The sequence below is a fragment of the Triturus cristatus genome, chromosome 5_2 (assembly GCF_964204655.1).
Source record: "Triturus cristatus chromosome 5_2, aTriCri1.1, whole genome shotgun sequence".
NCBI classification, from domain to species: Eukaryota; Metazoa; Chordata; class Amphibia; order Caudata; family Salamandridae; genus Triturus; species Triturus cristatus.
This window is the reverse complement of record NC_140588.1, coordinates 457,241,111-457,260,958: the sequence shown is the minus strand read 5'-3', so window position 1 is coordinate 457,260,958 and position 19,848 is coordinate 457,241,111. Positions and strand designations below refer to the sequence as shown.

Below are 19,848 nucleotides of genomic sequence, written 5' to 3'. Positions count from 1 at the left end.
AGGTTTGCAAATACAACAAATTAATTAACAGCCATGATCGTTAAATTGATTTGACACAACCAAAGCCAGAGAGTGCTCTTCAAAAATATGTATAGAAAGGTTTCAACATGAAAGATCCTAAAGAACAATGTTCTTCTTCAGGTGACATGTGGTAGGAAGGCATTTCTAGTTCACAAGCATACCTCATTCGAATGGGTTCTGTTTTGGTGCTTGGCCCTGTCTGATGCATTTGAGAACGCTTTGTTGCAGGTTTCGTGCTCGCAGACGTATGGTTTCTCTCCAGTGTGAGATCTCAAGTGGGTTTTCAGGTTTTCAAGTCTGGAGTAGGCCTTACAACAACCTTCAAACTACATAGAAAATGTAAATTGTGATTAGGTGTGACACACACAGCAAAGGTGAGTAGTACAAGAAGTAGCAGCATTGGCTGGAAGCACTCAGCATCTCAATGACACAAGGTATAGCAGTACATTTTAAGTGTTCTAATGAAGCTCAGTCAGATAAGCCAGCTCAGTGAACAAATGTTTCAACTAGTGATCTGTGATTAACTTCAGAGTTTGACAGCTATCTGGACATCCTGTCTACCTGCATACAAATGCATTATATCCTATAGCACTTATAATAAGGTGCATTGGATATCCTTCACATTTGTGATGGAGTAACGCATCCGCCAAATACTAAGTCAGATCCCAAGTTACTAAACACACAATAATTATGCTAATTATAATAAATGACATACAATTTTAAGTTTACTTTGATTAAGAAACATTACTGCATTCGTGAGATTTCATGACTAATATTAAAAGAGATTAAAAAAACAGATAAAATTCAAGAACTGAAAAGGAGTAATCATTACATTGAATAGAATGGCACAGAAAGTAGAATGCACACAAGTGTTTACCTGTTCTTTTGCTTGATAAATATGTTGTGTGTGATGCCATTAGTGATGAGACATGAAAAGTGCATAGGGACTTCCTAAGTGACCACTGCTGACTTTATATGTGATGGTAGCAGTTATATCATGTGTGGTGCCAAACGTCATGTTATTAGTAGTTCACTGGAGATAGTTAAAATAACCAACCTACAGTGTGGCGTGATGGTTTTGCACTGAAGTGTTGACATTCTTTCATTAATTTTACTGTTTCATGGAATATATGCACTAAGATTTGTTTTATGATAATGTGATCAAGGCTGTACTATACATTAATGATCACGGAATTCCCCGAGCAATCTAAAGAAGTTCAAGATAATGAAACAGGTATACATCTCAAGGCACCAATCAGCATGGTAACCAAGTGTAGAAAACCTGAATTAGTCAAATAAAATTAGTTGATTCTTGGACCTTTTCTTGATTTAATTTGAAAAAGCTTTACACCGTGTGATGATAAATATCCTACTAAAATATTATTGCATTTAATGAGTGGGACATATACAGATTACCTTTTTTTCCCGTCAAAATTACTGATTTTCAAACCTCAGAATGTTGGTCCTCCCCTTATTTCCTGGTCACTCTTTGAACTTATCTTGTCGAAATTAATATCATGCTGATCAAGTTTTACTATGATATTTTTTAATCAGTCGGTGAATGATGTAATTGATCAAGTGGCTAAAGTTTTAGTGGACTTTTATCAAAAATCAAAACGTACTGATTACAAAATTCGGGTAGGAGATTTTAACATTGTCTTATGTCAATATTTTACTTTCAAGTGTGTGGTTTTAGCAATTCTAATAATGATAGTGTTACCCATTTTAAGCACACAGCCCATGGCGATGCTCCAAGTGTGTTGATGCTGAATCATAACTTACATTTTTTAAGCAATACCCGCTGCCAGGAGAATGCTCGTCTCCCAACCTACCTACGAAATTATGCAGATAGCACAACTGATTGCATCTTCTTATAAGCTGAGGTATTCCCTTTTCTTACAGATTCAGCTGTGTTTAGTAATTGCACAAGTGATCACAACCCACTCACTATTAAACTAAATTCTCATTTTAAGTGCACTAGCCCAAATAGTAGCGATAGCATTGAGTTTTCCAAGAACAAAGGACTGAAGATAAAATGGGATAAGGTAGACCTAATTGCTTTTAGACAAGATATTGTGAAAAATACTAGTGTTTAAATGATGAGAAAGGTCTATCTCAGACAACCTAACCTCCGAGCCACAGTCATGTCGGTGGTTTAATACATTATACACCTCTTCCCATAAACAGCTCCTGTCTGCTTTGAAAATCTGCCCTTGTGTAGCATCTGATGTTAAGGAGGCAAAAGGGATATATGTATTGGATCTAGAGGAAAGAAAAACTGAGATTAAGAATTAGGCCTGGGAAGATCTCAAAGCGACAGGAAAGTCCAGGGACAGTTCAAAATTGTGGGAAGTTGTCAAACAGTCACCCATAATAGAAAATGTAATATAAGTGGATGCACAGGTGACCAATGTTTACCGGATTATTTTCACCAGAAAATCTGCCTGCTAACACAGTTTTAGACTGCAGTCCAAATCTTCAGCACTCAAACAATTTCCTAAGACCCGTCGGAGTCCATGAAGTAACCCTAGCCATCAAAAAATGCACCTCAGGGAAGGCTCCTGGCCCAGATGGCATGCAAGCCGATATTTTTAAAACTAATATGAATTTTTGGGCCCCTTTACTGACACATTTTTTCAGATCTGCCATGCTAGGTCCAATCCCCAATTCTTGGAAGACAGCCACCGTTGTCCCTATTTTTAAAAAGGCGGATAGATGACAGCCAACATGCTCCAGGCCGATTTCTTTATTGGGCACTAGCGCGAAGATCCTGGGTCGAGTATTATGTCTCACCTGGAAGACTGGGCTGCGGAAAATAATGTTCTGATGGAATTCCAATACGGATTTAGACCTGGTATTGGCACTGTCAAACACTGCTCAAAGCTCTCTACCTTAAAGCAGGGAAATATGTGAAGGCCAAAAGAGTATAGTTACATTTGGCCTTCATTGATTTATCTAGAGCCTTTGACCAAGTTGATCACTCCAAGCTATGGGATATGATGTGTATCGAGGAAGGACTTCTCACCCTGAATAGGTGCTTACATCTGGACCTTTTAGTAAGGGTGCATTATAGCCCTGTATGTGAATGTTCCCCTCACATTAGCTCCACCCGGGGTGTTAAGCAAGGGTGTTTCCTGGCTCCTTTCCTTTTCTTGCATTATGTCAAAGGGACTAACAAACACCTAACTGAAAATGGAAAGGACATGCCACATGTGGGAAATAAAATTACACCCATTTTGTTACGTGCTGACGATTTGGTGCTCGTTGTCCGAATGGCCTACAGACCCTTTTAGATTTGTTTTTAACCTATGTGAATGACTAGGACGTGCTGGTAAATTTTTCAAACACTTGAATTATGAACTTTGGTGACCCAACAATGAAGTCCAAACATTTTGTTACGGGGATTCTCATTTCGCAAAGGTAAAATCTTTTAACTTTTTATGTACTCTTTTTAGCCTATTTTTCAGCTGGAACACATTGTTAACCTCTAGAGTGCAGCACTTTAACAGAAACATTAAGTTCATATTCAGATTTGCCCATAGGTTGAAGCATAAACCAATCACAGAAATGCTGAGTTTATATAAGAGCATAAACTGGTGGGGGTACATAGCGCCGGGCTATAAGGCCACTTCAAAACGGAGGTCCTCCAAAGAGACGAAAATCGTTTCATATGTAGATTATTGTCAGTTCCTGGAGGCACTGCCACACTCATATGCCATGAGGAACTTGGAATGCCATATGCGGAGGACTTGATCAGGGTTTCAGCACTGCTATTCTGGATCAAATGTTGGGGAACCCCGGAGGTTGGTCTTGTAAGAATTTGCATTACTGGTTGTGTGTCACTTCATAGGGTAGACCAGGTTCCATAGCTCTTCTATTTGAGGCAAAATGTCGAGGCTATAGGCCTCTCAGGACTATACAAAAAAATCCTGAAAAATTGGGCTGAAAATAAAGAACTGGTTCAACAATGCTATTTGGACCATTGTATGAACTCACGCTTAGAGAAGGCCCAGGCCAAGGAATCGATAGTTAAATATTCAATATTGTCAACAACAAAGAGCATGGAACCCTACTTAGAATGGATTATAAACCCCCCTCAGCGTTATTATCTTACACTTTTTAGGTTATGCACATTACACGTTAAATTAGCGTTTACTTTATCAGGGATTTGGCAACATGGCCTTCCCCAATGTTTATGATCACCAGATATTTGCTATGCATTGTTGAATTTTATGAGTGGCTTTTACTTTTAGGAAACAATATGAATCTTAACAAACTGCAAAACATATGCACTATGAACTGCATATGAGCACTCTATCTTCTATTGATGGAGCATATGCCGTTGCCATAAAGCCAATTCTTTGTCTTTTCTTGCTTACCATGGAAACTATATGCATTTAACCTGTGATATACATGCACTATGAACTGCATATGAGCTCTTTATCTTCTTGTGATGGAATCTATGTCTTTGCTGAAATGTTAATTCTTTGTATTTTCTCGTTGGTGTCATGTTTTTATGACTTCGGCCGAATAAAGATATTTTGATGCTGATGGTTGTTGGAACACTCATAAGCCTGTTTCCCTGCTGCATCGTTTTGCAGCATTCAGAGGCCCTAGCTGGGGTGGGACTTCTTCCCCCAGTCTTCCCCTGTGTGTAGGAGAGGCCAGACTGTGATGCGCTTCAAACAACCAGCAACCTCCCGCAGTGGGAAGTGCCCAGGCCAAATCGTGGCATGTGTGCCTCTTTTGTCGGCCTCTTCAGGTACTGTGATCTTTCACTCCTGTTTTTTGACTCTTCCTGATCATTGTCTGTGCCTAGACGTTTGCTGGCAGGGCTTTTTAGTCCCCTGCCTCCAGTTTTTCTGACATGGGGAAATGAAGTGCTTCTCTCTTGAAGCTACACACCTGGTACCACCCTAGATGACTTTCTACAGCTGGCTGTGGGAGCAATCACTAAAAAAAGAGAATCAGCAGAACAACGCTTGCCCTTATCATCCCCTCCTGAACCTGAGTCAGAGACTGTACAGGCCTACTCCGAACCTACTATGGCCGATACGGGCTCCTACCCGCTGCTGCAAGCTGTGACCCTCAGGGATCCCTCAGGGATCCAGTTATTCCAACTGGTCCCCCCGACTGCGGTCTCATTGCAGCTGTTGATGGTTTGGAGTTTGTCTGAACAGCTTGAGCCCTGGCCCTATGTCTGGCTCCCGCACTCACAATATGAGCAAGTCCAGAGAAAATGTGCCTGACATGTCGAGAAAAGGGGTGGTAACATGTCACAAGTGTGTTGGGGTCATTTCTGGCTCGTCTCGAGTAAGTGGAGGAAGCGCTGACAAACCTAAGTAGTGTCTTTGTGGAGCGTCATCTAGCACTGTTACTGCCAAATGGCTCTGGGGGCGCTGCTAAGAGAATTGTCCCCTCTATGAACCCACATCTTGCTCAGCCGGATCAGCGCAGAACTGACAATTCAATCACTTTCCCTGATATTGCGTGACCACCTGGCACCACTCCAGAAAGTGTCTCACTGCAAACGAGGAAGACAAGCAGCTCCAAGCAGGAGGGGGTGTTAAATAACAATATGACCATCAATTTACCCTCTACCTGTTTTCCGTATGTGACAATAATAAAATTTAAGGAATAAGGGGGCATATGCATCAAACGATTTTGTATTCGCAAATGCTGCGAATCGCAAAAAAACAGCGTTTGCGAATACAAAATCGGGAAACGTGATGTATGTGCCATTTTCGCATCGCATTATTAAGGAATCGCTAATTTTGCGATTCCTTAATTTTGCGTAAGCATTTAAGGAATCGCAAATTGCGATTCCTTAAATGCTATGTAACACGCACCCAAGTTGTGCGATTTCTCCTTAAGAAATCGCAAATTACCACCAACTTCAAGTTGGTGGTAATTTGTGATCTCTTTGAAAAATGCACTTTTTAGCAATTTTCAAAGTGCCATGTGGCGCACATACATGCCCTTAGGGCATGTATGTGCGCCATATGCGCACACATGCTCATTTCAGGGGTGCATCAGGGTGTCATCATGACACCCTTGCACCTTTGAAATTATTCTCAATTTGCGATTAGCAAATTGCGAATCGCAATTTGATAATTGCTTCCCTTTCATTCCTATGGGCCTCCTGGCCCATAGGAATGAATGGGAAGGTATTCCTTAATTGCGATTTCGCAATTTGCTAATCGCAATTAAGGAATATTAATTCACAAAATATGTGCGAATTTTTAAATACATCCCGTTTTGCAATTCTCAAATAGCGATTCTCAAAAAATCGCTATTTGAGAATCGCAAATACGGTTTTTGAAACATATGCCCCTTAGTCCTTCATTGGTTACAGTTTAAGTTTATTTTTCCAAATGCGAGAGCTGACCTTATAATTATGACAAGAAAGGTTGGGTGGATTGGACCCACGTGGAAAACTATCAAGGGATACTGTGTCATTATAAATGTTAAACACCCCAGGGCAGCAGGCGAGATTCTGTCTAATCCTCCAGTGCCTAGTAGTAATCCTGGCAACATCACTTTTTTTTCCCCTGGCGAATTTCTATCGCCACTTGCATCCATTTTGCATGGTGCAAGCTCCCGCTCCTCCTGTCCAATTTTCAATGGCTGTCAACCTGCCATTCCTACATCCAATACATTCATGGCACTAAGTGATTTACAGGACACAGATTGACATAACATCACTGGGACTCACCCAATAAGGAAGAATGGGGCAATCAATCCAACTGCCCTCTATTCTTTAGTCACTGGCCGGCAGTTGGGCCTGTTGCCTCCATCTGTAACTCGATAACTCTTCTAGCTGAGCCAGAGGTATTAGAACCCCCTAGTCAAACTGTTGTATCCCCTTTACCAGCATCAGCAGGATATAGAGGAGTATGTTTATTTACATCATTGAATATATTTGCCTTTAAAAACATGCTAGATGCCCCAGATTGGGTCCATATTACTTTAACATTTCATGTGATCTGCCTTCAGGAAACCTGTGACGTAGTCCCTTGCCACGTGAAAGGATTCTCCACTATTTTTACACCTACTGCTCCATCATTGTCAGGTTGACCGAAGGGGGGTCTCTATATTCTAACCTCAAATCTGTTACCCGGGGTTACTAAGAGATCCTTTACTGCCTCGTCCTATTACCAGTTTGTGTGCTTGTCCTTTGGCGGATCTGACCTGGTTTTAATTAATTTCCATAATAATTTATTTGACTATACACCTAGTGCGGTTATCACTGCTCTAGAGGCAGATTTGGATACGTTCTTGCAAGCCAGGCCATCAAATTGTTTTATCTTATGGTTGTCGGATTTTAATATACAGAAATGTACTTTTGCCGCCAAACTGGTGTGTGGTATAACCGATTTAGCAGGTGATGGAGCCTCTCACGTATTACATACACCTATGGGCAGTCTTTCTGTTTCTTAATGCACAAGTTACTTACTTGTGTATCGATATATCTGTAAGAGACATTAGTTAGTGATAGAGTCCTTACCTTAGAATATCCCCAGACGTCAGTCTGGATCCAGAAAGTTTTCGTCAGCAGTACCATTACCTGTTGGTAGGCGTCGTCGTACGGCTCCGCGTACGTCGCTGGTGTCGTAGCTGCCGAGATGACATCGTCAGAGCTACTTAGAGGCGCCCACGCGGGCTGACGCCAGTTCTGTACACAACTTTTCAGCGCCAGAAGCGCAGAGCCATGCCAGAGACCGACTACTGGTGCAATAGAACTAGGGCCCTGAAAGGGGTGACCTGAACCCTAGAGAACACTTCGCAGAACGGGGAGGATGGGCGGGCGGTAAGGAATCTATCACTAACTAATGTCTCTTACAGATATATCGATACACAAGTAAGTAACTTGTGCATCTGAAAGAGACACGTCAGGGATAGATTCCTTACTTTAGAATACATACCCAAGCAATACCAACCTCGGTGGTGGGTCTGCGAAGTGAGATTACACCAGAAAGTCAGGGAGAACTGAACGGCCAAAGAAGCCGTCTCTCCGGACCTGACTGATAAGGCAGTAGTGCTTAGTGAAAGTGTGCAACGAGGCCCAAGTAGCTGCCTGACAGATGTCTTGCAGGGGGACACCGTGTCCCAATGCTGTAGTAGCCACTGTTGCCCTGGTAGAATGGGCACGCAGCCCAACCGGAGGTTCCTTTTTAGCCAGAGAGTAACAGGCTTTAATGCACAAGACAACCCATCGGGAGATAGTTCACTTGTGCACAGCCCAGCCTTTCTTGGCGCCCAAGTAGCCAACAAAGAGCTGGTCATCCACCCGGAACTGTTGTGTGCGGTTGAGATAGAATGAGAGCGCACGTTTTGGGTCCAGACGGTGGAGCCTCTCTTCATCTCTTGAAGGGTGCGGAGGCGTAAAGAAAGTGGGCAGAGTTACAGTTTGCCCAATATGAAAGGCAGAGACTACTTTTGGTAGAAAGGAGGAGCGCGGTCGAAGCACAACCTGGTCCGGATGAATCACCAGGAAAGGAGGTTTGCAGGAAAGAGCCTGGAGCTCACTCACCCGCCGAGCGGAGGTGATGGCTACCAGGAAGACAGTTTTCAAAGTCAATAACCGCAAAGGACAGTTATGAAGAGGCTCAAATGGAGCGCACATCAGATATGTGAGAACCAGGTTCAAGTCCCATTGAGGCATCACAAAAGGAATAGGAGGGAAAGGTGAGTAATGCCTTAGAGAAATCTATTGACATCCGGGGACTTGAAAAGAGAGGACTGATCAGGCAACCTAAGAAAGGCTGGAAGAGCAGAGAGGTAGCCCTTGATAGTGTCCAAAGCAGAGCCCTGCTGGGCCATAGGAAGGAGGAACCATAGGACCTCAGAAAGAGGGGCAGCAAGAGGATTAACAGATTTTGCTGTGCACCATGCCACAAATTCTTTCCACTTACAGGGGTATACTGTTTTAGTGGAGGGATGCCTGGCTGCCAGAATCACATTACAGATTTCGGGAGGCAACACAAATGGAATCAGCTGTCGCCGCTCAATCTACACGCAAGGAGGTGGAGGCTGGACAGGTTCGGGTGGAGGACCGTCCCCTGATGTTGCGACAAGAGATCCTCCCGCAGAGGCAGTCGGATCGGGAGATCCACGCTCATACTGAGTAGCTCGGGATACCAAACTCTTCGAGCCCAGTCCGGTGCCACAAGAATGACTTGGGCTCGGTTGCGCCTGATCTTCTTCAGCACTCTGGGCTGAAGTGGTATAGGTGGAAAGGCGCACAACAGACCGCAACTCTGCTTGCGCCGAAAAGCGTTGCCTAGCAAGTGCCGCCTTGGAAACTCCAACGCGCAGAACTGCTGACATTGCGTGTTCTCTTTGGTGGCGAATAGATCTCATCAAGGTTCTCCCCACTGCTGAAAGTGGCCTTGCACTACCTCCGAGTGAAGACGCCATTCGTGATCCAACATGCACCTTCGGCTGAGTTCATCCACCCTGGCATTCATGGTACCTGCTAGGTGTTGAACCACCAAGGAAATGCCTTGACGTTCCAGCCACGTCCAGAAACGTAGAGCCTCCTGACATAGGGTCCACGACCCCACTCCACCTTGCTTGTTGCAGTACCACATGGCAGTGGTGTTGTCTGTGAACAACTGCACTACTCTCCCCTTGACAGAGGAATGGAATGCTTTGAGTGCAAGTAGGATTGCCCTGAGCTCCAAAAGGTTGATATGGAGCTTGGACTCTGCCGGAGACCAGAGGCCTCGGATCTCCGCCTCTCCCGCGTGGCCGCCCCATCTCAGGAGGGACGCGTCTGTCACCACTGTGTGCTCCGGTTGGGGAAGGGAGAGGGATTTACTGCTGACCCAATGCTGGTTCATGAGCCAGCACTGCAAGTCCTGTGCAGTGCCCTCAGAGATCTGGACGTAGTCAGACAGGTTCCGCCGATGCTGTGTCCACTGGAACTTCAGATCCCACTGCAGAGCCCGCATAGGCCATCTGGCATGATCGATCAGCAGGATTCAGGAGGCCATGAGGCCCAGCAGCCTCGGTGACTTCCTGACAGAAACCCAGGACCAGGGCCGAAAGATCGGAATCATAGCCCAAATGTCCTGGACTCGCTGTTCGAACCCGAAACTGCACCGTATCCAGAACCACTCCGATGAAGAGGAGCTTCTGAGAGGGAATCAGGTGCGACTTCGGCACGTTGATGGAAAACCCCAGCAAATGCAGGAGGTCGGCCGTAGTCTGGAGGTGGGAGACGACTGCCTGGGGCGAGCCCGCCTTCAACAGCCAGTCGTCGAGATAGGGGAAGACTGAAACCCCTGATCTGCGCAGATGAGCTGCGACCACCGCCATCACTTTCGTGAACACCCGAGGGTCGCTGGTAAGGCCGAAAGGGAGCACGGTGAACTGAAAGTGCTTGTGGCCCACCGTGTAGTAACGCTTGTGGGCTGGCAGGATGGGGATATGAAAATAAGCATCCTGCAAGTCCAACGCTACCAGCCAGTCTTGCGGGTCTGGAGCAGACAAGACCTGAGCTAGCGTGAGCATCTTGAACTTCTGCTTCCAGAGGAAGCAATTGACGTTCTGGAGGTCTAAGATAGGGCGCAGACCTTTGTCCTTCTTCAGAACCAAGAAGTAGTGGGAGTAACAACCACGACTTACTTTTGGCGTCGGAACGCGCTCAATGGCCCCCTTGGCCAAGAGGCCCGTAACTTCCTGCTGGAGAAGAGCCAAGTGTTCCCCCGACATGCGGTGGTACTGAGGTGGCATGGCCGGAGGGGTAGATTCGAAGTGGAGGGAATAGCCCCTGCGGACTATTTGCAGAACCCACCTGTTCGAGGTTATGGAGTGCCAGTGGGGAAGGTGATGGTGAATCCTGCCACCCACAGGTCAGGTGGGCCTGAAACACAGGACTAGGAAGGTTTAGAGGCGGTGGCGGCAGGGGAGGTGGTGGACTGACCTGTCCGCTGTCCTCGGAACTCACCACAGTGGGTCCCACGTCCGCAGCTGCACTGAGACTGTAGCTGTGCAGCCTTGCAGGTCTGAAAAGAACGCGCCTGGGTGCCCTGACCTTGACCTCGAAAGGACCGAAAAGCAGACCCCGAGGGAGTACACGTGGTGGCGAGACCCAAGGACTGGGCCGTAGCCCGAGAGTCCTTAAAGCGTTCTAGGATGCTATCCACCTTATCACCAAAGAGGCGTGTACCATCAAAGGGCATGTCCAGCAGGGTGTTCTGGACATCCCCAGAAAAGCAAGTAGTTCAGAGCCAAGCATAACGACGGAGCGCCACACTTGTGGAAAGTGCCCTACCGAGAGAATCGGCTGTGTCAAGTCCACAACGAATAGTAAAGTTTGCAGCATCTCTCCCTTCAGTAATGGCCCGGGAGAGACCCGCCCGTGCTTCCACAGGGCACTGAGGCAGTAGCTGTGCCACAGTGTCCCACACAGAATGAGAATAGCGGCCTAGCAGGCACGCAGTATTGACCGCCGCAACACAGAGCTGGCAGATGTGAAAATCTTTTTCCCAAATTGCTCCAGTTTCCTAGATTCCTTGTCCGAAGGAGCAGAAGGACACACACTCGGCAAGGCAGAAGCCTGGACAACCAGACTCTCAGGCGTCTGGTGTTGTGTGAGAAAGCTGGGATCGCCCGGCGCTGGGCGATGGCGGCGCGACACACCCTTGTCTACAGGGACTCCTGTGTTAGGTTTAATCCAGGTACCCAACAGGATATCAGTAAGCGCTTCATTGAAGGGCAGTAACGGCTCCGCAGAGGAGGACTGCTCATCCTCACATTGAGCTGCAAGAGGATCCTCAGACCCCTCCCAGTAATCCCCTTCCTCCACCGGTTGCTGAAGAGGCTGGTAAGGACGAGGTGCCCTGGGAAACGTGATAAACTCCCCGACAAGAAATGGAATGGGAGGGTAAGATACCAATCCCGGGTTGGCGCCGAAGCCCGATCCAGGGCCGCCGCCGATGCCGGAGCCGGCAGCGCCGCAGGGTATGGTGCTGGCGTGGGTGAGGCCAGAGGTGGCGGCATGGGGGCAAACCTTTCCGACAAATCCGCAGGGCCCAAAGGCACTCGAGAGACCCAGTGGGGCAAACAAATGGCGCAAGGCTGACACAAAAGCCTGCACCTTGTCCGAAGTCGCATGCGGCCCCGGAAAGAGTGGGTAGGCTGCAGGCAATGACGGAGGCTCCAACGGAGCCGCGGGGGAGTTACCGCCCGCCCCCTCCACAGCGTCCCAGGACCGGTGAGGGGTAGAGGAAGAGCAACATCGCTTCTTCGACTTTTTATGGCACCTAGACTTACCTGTCCCCGATTCAGACGAGCGATGCTGATGGCTCTGCGACCGGTCCCTTGTCCTCCCACGGGATCGGGACCTTGATCGTCGTGGAACTGATTGCCGGACCTCAAACAACTTTTGGGAACGCTCCAGCCAAGCTTTCGGCGCCATGGCTCGACAATCGGGGCACACCTCGGGGTCATGGGCGTGCCCCAAGCAGAAGAGACACACGTCATGAGGGTCCGATACCGACATGTTTCGATGGCAGGCCCTACAGGACTTAAATTCGGGCATCTCTATTGCACCAGGAGTCAAGTACACGACAAATCAAGTTGTCAGAAACTAAGTTAAAACTTTTAACTAGGGGTACCGCTTTCTCTCGGATCTGCGCTGCTGCACGGAAAAAGAAAGAACTGACGTCAGCGCGCGTGGGCGCGTCTAAGTAGCTCTGACGACGTCATCTCGGCGGCTACAACGCCAGCGACGTACGCGGAGCCGTACGACGACGCCTACCGACGCGCAGGGGTACTGATGATGAAAACTTTCCGGATCCAGTCTGATGCCTGGGGATATTCTAAGGTAAGGAATCTATCACTAACATGTCTCTTTCAGATTTTTAGGTACAACCTATCATTATTGGAGCCCAATACTGAAGTAAATAAAGTCCTGATACCCTCTGTTATTGGCAGAGGAGCTAACATGACTATTTTTTTGTCTAATTTTCAGCCAGGAACCTTGCTTTTGATCATAGAATAACAGCAACTGCAGTAAGTGACCATAACCCACTGGTTGTATCCCTGTCTTTACAAGCTGAAAAGTTTTGGGTTAGCGCCAATATTGCTAACATGTATGCCATTAGGGCCAATAGGGTCTGGATTAAGTGGAGAGGGTCGAACCTTCAGCTGTGCTCCAAAAGTTCTTAATTACCAATGAAGCAGAGTTTAAATACTGCCTGGTTGATAAGATAAATAATATGCTGCGGTTTTATGCATTTGAAGCTATTACTAGGTCATTTAACATCTCTCTGATGCGAAAACCGAGAACCGGGCCCACAACGAAGCGTGGCTAGTTTGATCATTCACGCACTCAGGTAGCTAAATTGCTACAGACAGCACTGCACAGCTCGCCAAGAGACCATACTGTCATCAAATTACTTAGGAAGGACTACACCTTGGTTTTAGCCAATAGGAAGACGGTACTCAGGGAAAAGGCTTGGGCTTATCTGGCCCAGGTAGCCAAGACCGATGATGACATTCTGTTGGGAAACACTGTGAATGCCCCCTTCTTGAAAGATGACACAGCCCCAGAACCCACTTCCCACATACCACCCTGCGTGTGGGTTGAGCATTACTAAGACATTTTCGACTCCCTAGCAGGTGATACAGAGAATTTAGGAAACCCAATTGGTAGCATACCCCTGGAAGTGTCCCTAGAGGATGTCCTACTAAACCTAGATCGCAGTGGGTAAAGTGCCCAGGCCATATGGTGTTCCGGTTGATGCCTTTAAGGCTCTGGGAGAACTCTGGGGCCCTATGAGTATAGCATACCTCCTAGCTGGGACAACTCTATTATAGTGCCCATCTTTAAGAAGGTGGCTAGATCCAATCCTAAGTGCTACTGCCCAATTTCATAATTGGACTCATCTGCTAAATTGATTGGTAGTGTGCGCCTACAAAGTTTAGAACAGTGGGCCACTGATAACTCTGTCCTGCTAGAAGCTCAGTATGGTTTTGAGAAAGGGTTGGGCACAGTTGAAAAGTGCGTCAACTTGGACCTGCTTATCGGGAATTACACAAAGGACGAGCCTGGCTCATTATATCTGTGTTTTGCTGACCTCAGTGGTGCCTTTTATTGTGTGGATCATTTATGGCAAACTTAACTCTCGCTTAGGGCACCCGAGAATCTTGTTGGCTTTCTTGCTAGATTGTACATGAGGTTGACTGCCAATGTACGCTTTGGCCCAAGTGGAGAATGTACTCACTCCTTTAAAATGAAGATGGAAATAAGAGAGGGCTGTGTCCTGGCCCATTCCTTTTCTCACTCCATATCAAAGGGGTTGAAGATGTCCCCAGGGCTCTGCAGGCAGACATGCCTTTTGCCGCCGGCTGCTTTGTCTCTGTATTACAGAGACTGATAAACACCTTTGCTGATTTTTTGGAGGGGAGAAAATTGAAGATAATTATCACCAAGACTTTTACAAAGATAAGTTGAAAGAAGTCCCACAGGGGCAGAGCTTCTTTATCAAAGGACCCCCGATTATGAGGGTCAACACATTATTTGGGAATATCTTTTGCCAGTAAAGGCTTATGGGTCAATCACGCACAAAGGGCTAGACTAAAAATGAGTAGGATGTGTGAGGGTGTCTTTAGGTTTTCAAGTAAGCTTGGTAGTCACCCTATTAGAGAAATTATTAATATATATATAAAGCCAAAGCTTTGTCTGTCGCCATGTATGGAGGAGGCATCTGGGGATATGCGCTGAGTGGCTCTTTACAGGTAGAGGAGAATGCCTTCCTCAAGCGTCTGCTGAGTATCCCTGCCACCGTTTCGACTAATTACTCACTAAGAGGTTGGACTTAAGTATCTAGATGACTTACTCTTACTCAAGCTGATCCTTCTTTGGAAGTCATTGTGGGCCAAGCCCGAAACAACCTGCACAAGATCCATCATCATGGATTGGCTTACACTTCATCATGTTTTTAACATTCCTCTGCTTTCTAACCCTAAAGAGGCTTCATGGCTCCCTTATGACTCGATCTCCATATAGTGTGTTGGCCCAGCATAAAAGTGAGTTAAAAGTCAGTTTCTTACGCTCTAGATCAAAAAATAGAGAACTTACTGAATGTAGGAAACCTACGGTCGCCTTATATACATATGTCAATTTCAATCGGAGAAGGCTTCCAACCTTATTTGTCTATGGTTTCACACTCTTGGCACCAAATTCTTTTAACCAGGCTGCGTTTGGGAAAAGTGCACTTTTTAGTCACCTTCCCAGTAGTGAAACAACGGCCTAGTGATACAACTTTATGCCTATGTGATGGCACTTCAAAACAGAGAACTAAGCACTTTAATTTTGTTTGTAGATTTCATGATGGGCTGCAACAATTTTATCTGAAAACACTTTTCATTGCAAATAATGTCAGGGACCATAAAACTGTGTAAAAATGCCTATGTGCCCTGACATAGTATTGCCTCATTTATGTGGGGTGCAGTACACATTAGCAAGAGCATTTCTTTCTTAGTCTAACATAGAGCACACTCATTTTATGAACTTTATTATATTTTAGTAGTAAATAATGAGTTGAAGGCATATTGTCAAGAATCCTTATTCTAGGGACCATAAATTGGAGTTTACAGTGGTCAAACTGTTTTTATCTCTAAGTTGTTCTTTTATAGTCAACTTCTTTCATTACTGAATAAAGGTTTTGAACCAGAACTGATTCATTGTTTATAAAAAACAGTTTAAAAATGGAATATATCTATGATGGATTTTGCACCACTCTAGATTTATATTTAATACTTAATAGCAAGCACCAACTTCTATTTTATAATATGAAATAAAGGTACCTTAAGTGGTGTCACCTAATTTCTCTTTCCATATTTTAAGAATGAAAGCGTGAGTAAAAGTGCAAAGTTGTTGGACAATGTTTGTCTTAACTGATAATATCTCAAATTGAAATGTCGTCGATTGGTCAGTACTCAGTGAAATGAGAGACCCATATTTTGACATTTTAGAATCACTAGAAATCCTCAGTATTTTATAGTTCATTCATATCAGTGTATTAGAACATTATGGCCACATTTAGATTTAGACAGTAAAGAACATCTCCCAATTTCTGGATGGGCAATGCTGAAATACTGTACTTATAGTTGATTCTGCGCTAGGGTTAGCATTCACTTCAGAAACTGGAGGATTTTTCATTGTCACCAAACTCTAAATCTTCGAAACAAAAGAGAGGAGAGACCAGAAGATGTGTGAAAGATGGGTTATAAGAGTTCTTCCCGGAGTCATTCCGAAGATGGGGCAATGTCACTCTCTACTAGCGAAATGCCATAGAAGGGTAGGAGGATGTTGGCTTGCGACTAGATGTCTATGGACTTAGTCACAACTCTTTCATTAGGCCAGAAAATATTTGTCTCATTGATGTAGTTGTGCACATTCTGTAGCACTGCCAAACCTGTCATATTGGGTGAACAAGCAATACACCATTAAGCAGCTTTCCAACGAATGCTTGTGCCGTTACTTACAGTGCATTTGTGTGGCTTTTCTCCGGTGTGTCTTCTCATGTGTACCACCAACATGTACTGGGCTTTAAATGGCTTTTGTTCTCTCGAACAATCGAGCCACCGGCACACAAACTCCTTCTTCTCACCATGTATGTGGTCATTATTTATGTGCTGGATGGAGAAAATGTAAAAGAGTGACAGTCAGGTAACTTTTTAAAGATTAAGGCACAAAAGCACAGTCAATTTTTCTGTAATATAACGTGTGTCGGTGAGAGTATTTTTAGAAAACTATGCAAACAATTTCAGTTACACCAAATCATACATTTTCAACTGACAGAGAGATATCTACTAATATCAGTTCTCACTGCTGGTACCGTGACTGATGCTACATTTCATAACAGTTACACTTGGATTTCTATCCCTCTGTGACTCTTCCTGTGCCTGCTTCCCTCCTCTTTTACTCCTATCACCTTATGGTGCATACAACTAACCTATTGAAGTTTAAATGCAAGATATTGTTTGTGATGTTTAATGCTTTGCAAAACTTGTCAATGGCATATCATAGAACAATACACATCCATATGCAACAATAATAGATCAATAAATCAGAAGGAAAAACGTAAGACCTCGTGAAATCCACAAGATGCAGTCTTCAGTACTGTGATATATATAGAATAATGGTTAGTTTATTGGACCTTTGTGGAAAACCAATGTGTGTTAGTTTAGCAAATGTATACACTGTAATGCCTTGTGTACTGTTAAAAGTATAAAGAGATTCAAGTAACACCTGGTGCACAGCTGGCAAACCATGACACAATGGCTGAACTCCTGTATCCTCTACCACCCATCATGCTTTGGTGATGTTGGGTGAAGCGAGGCATTTGTTGTGCTGCTGCACCTCTACAGTATAGAAATCTATAGCAGCCGTGATTCACAGGATTACATACCGGCATGGACATACGCATACAAAAATTAGGGAGACCTCCTGTCTCTGCACATTACAGAACTAGTGGAACCAGACCGAGCCCCGGTCCACCACCCCCACACCAAAAATTAGACCATTGCTGGGATGGGAGCATCAAAGCTCTTCACTCAACACTGGTAAACTGGCCGCCTACGGATATGCATGAGACATGAACCACAACATTGGTAATGCCCTCCCCTATTTCTTTCAGTTTTACAATCCTAGGAAGGAATTATATAATCAGTGGAGGCATTACAACACAGCCAGATATAAAACGGTTGCTGGGATAAGAGCATTAAATGTATCCAGTCTGACGGCAGCAAGACGTTTACTAAAGCACGCTTTATCATAGCAGCCTTAGATTAATGTGCTAGCCCACCTCAAATAGACAGCGATCCCTTCACAACAGAATACCTATTATCCATTATGGAGTTGTGCTTTATTTATTAGGCTTTCATCTGCAAAAACTTTGTTTTATTTTCTCAATGCCTTAATTAAATCAATTAGCAGTTTTATCCTTTCAACTTTCACCAACATTACAAAATACACGGTTTTTAGATCGATCGGGTACGACATTTACAGTCGAGGACCATCTACGCTTTCTTGGGATGAAACACGGTGATGATGACAATTCACTGTGCACCCTTTTCCTTAATCCATAAACTTTGCTGTTCTGTTAAGCAAGCTCCGCGAATGTAGCTCATACGAAGCAACGCTTCATCGTGGATTGGAGACATAGCCAGACCCCGTTTTGGAAATTCACGTAGTAAGGGTTGGAAACCAGTTATACATGTCCACTGAAAGGAAATCAGACATTGGATGGAACAGACTGGATTTGTTAAAATGCCATTTACACATTTTGCGTGCAGCTCCCAGAAAAGTGAAAAGAGTCAGTAAATTGGAGAAAGGTGCTATGCTACAAATGAAAGTTCTGGTAACAATAACATATAAATTAGGAGAAATCATTTGAAGTTATTTTGAAGACCCCATGAAGATAATGTGACCAGTTAATTGTACTTAGATATGGAGATCACACACCCTTACTGTATATATATCTAGACAAGTAGTAAAAGAGATCAAAGTGAAGGACAGCAGAAATAAGCATACAGGTAAAAGGTGAAGAAACATATTTATGAAATTATTGATTTACTTATCTCTGTTCACTTCCAGTGTTGTCATTGGTTAAATGATTTATCAGCACATCTGCTCAGAACAAATTGTAAACCACAAGGGTTGTGTTTCTGCATTTAGTGAATGTATCTTCAATTCCTCATTAAAACATGACAGGGTGATTCACAAAACCTCTGTTTAATAGTTAGAAATGCCCTCATAAGAGGATTTGTACCAGAATGTGAACAGATGTCTGATTTTCTTTTTTATTCAGGATAAACCGAGATGTACCCTTGGTAACTGTCATTTGCAATATCCGGTTCTACCACTAAATACCCTTAAGGCATTTAAGGAAACTTACAACTCAGTTAAACACATAAATTCACTAACATTTTGGGGAGTACATTTACATGTCAAAAAGGACAGGAAAAACATTGGGTGTAGTGAATGCCGAAAATGTTTATGGGTGTTCATTGCTTACCAATGCCTGCCTTCCCATTTCCCTTCGCTTTAGAACAACTGTATTCCGGCTTCTAAATCTACAGCTATGACAATGGCATATTTTCTATAGAAGAGAATCCCAAACACTGTTGTAAAAACCTAGAATCTTTGAATCAGGAATCTGCAGAGTAGTTTCTGTGACTTCAGTGGACTTAGGTGCAAGCAACAGAGTTTTAAATGGTGCCCTGTGTAAGCGAATGTAGGAATTATTTAGAATGGAAGATAATTCTGAAATACAGCATAGACGCAATCATAGCACAACAGTGGTCCTCAATTTGTACTGTCACGTAAACGCTTTACATTGTGATTGATTCAGAATCCATGGCTTTCCAACGCATGACTCTGTCCCACCATTGGAATGATGGAGGCACCAGGAGAGCAAGAGTGCCACTGGAGATGCCCTCCTGCAGCCCTAGCACCAGCCCTATGAGACTAGGTACACAAGGAGGATTGGAAGTTGAACATTCCGCACCCTTCTCCTTAGACTCAGCCCCCACCACTCTTACGACTGCATATTCTAGATTTCGATTTTGTTTGTAAAGGAGAGCCTCGCCAATGCTTGCATCTCTCACAGTCACCTAGACTAGTCTCTGCCGGACAGGATAATAAGCTCCAACACCGGCATCGGGACAATAACGCATGTCAAGCATGAACTCCAGCCCTACATAGAGGGAGACATGCAGTGGATACAGGGCACTGCTGAAAGTGGGCATGTAGCGCGGCATCGGTCAAGGAGGCAGGCAGCAAGAAACCGATCACAAGCAGCCCAG

The 19,848-nt window shown here is 44.7% G+C and overlaps 1 protein-coding gene across 2 annotated transcripts in view; it reads right to left on the bottom strand.

Moving 5' to 3' along the window:
- The window catches only part of GLI3 (GLI family zinc finger 3), a 363,934-nt gene that overhangs the window by 19,090 nt on the left and 324,996 nt on the right, over window positions 1–19,848 (bottom strand). For both annotated transcript variants that reach the window (XM_085607427.1, XM_085607429.1), the window contains exons 11-12: window positions 16,525–16,674; window positions 183–347 (exon numbers count right to left, since the gene is read on the bottom strand). In XM_085607427.1, the coding sequence (XP_085463553.1) occupies window positions 183–347; window positions 16,525–16,674 (315 nt within the window). The remainder of the gene's footprint in view (window positions 1–182; window positions 348–16,524; window positions 16,675–19,848) is intronic.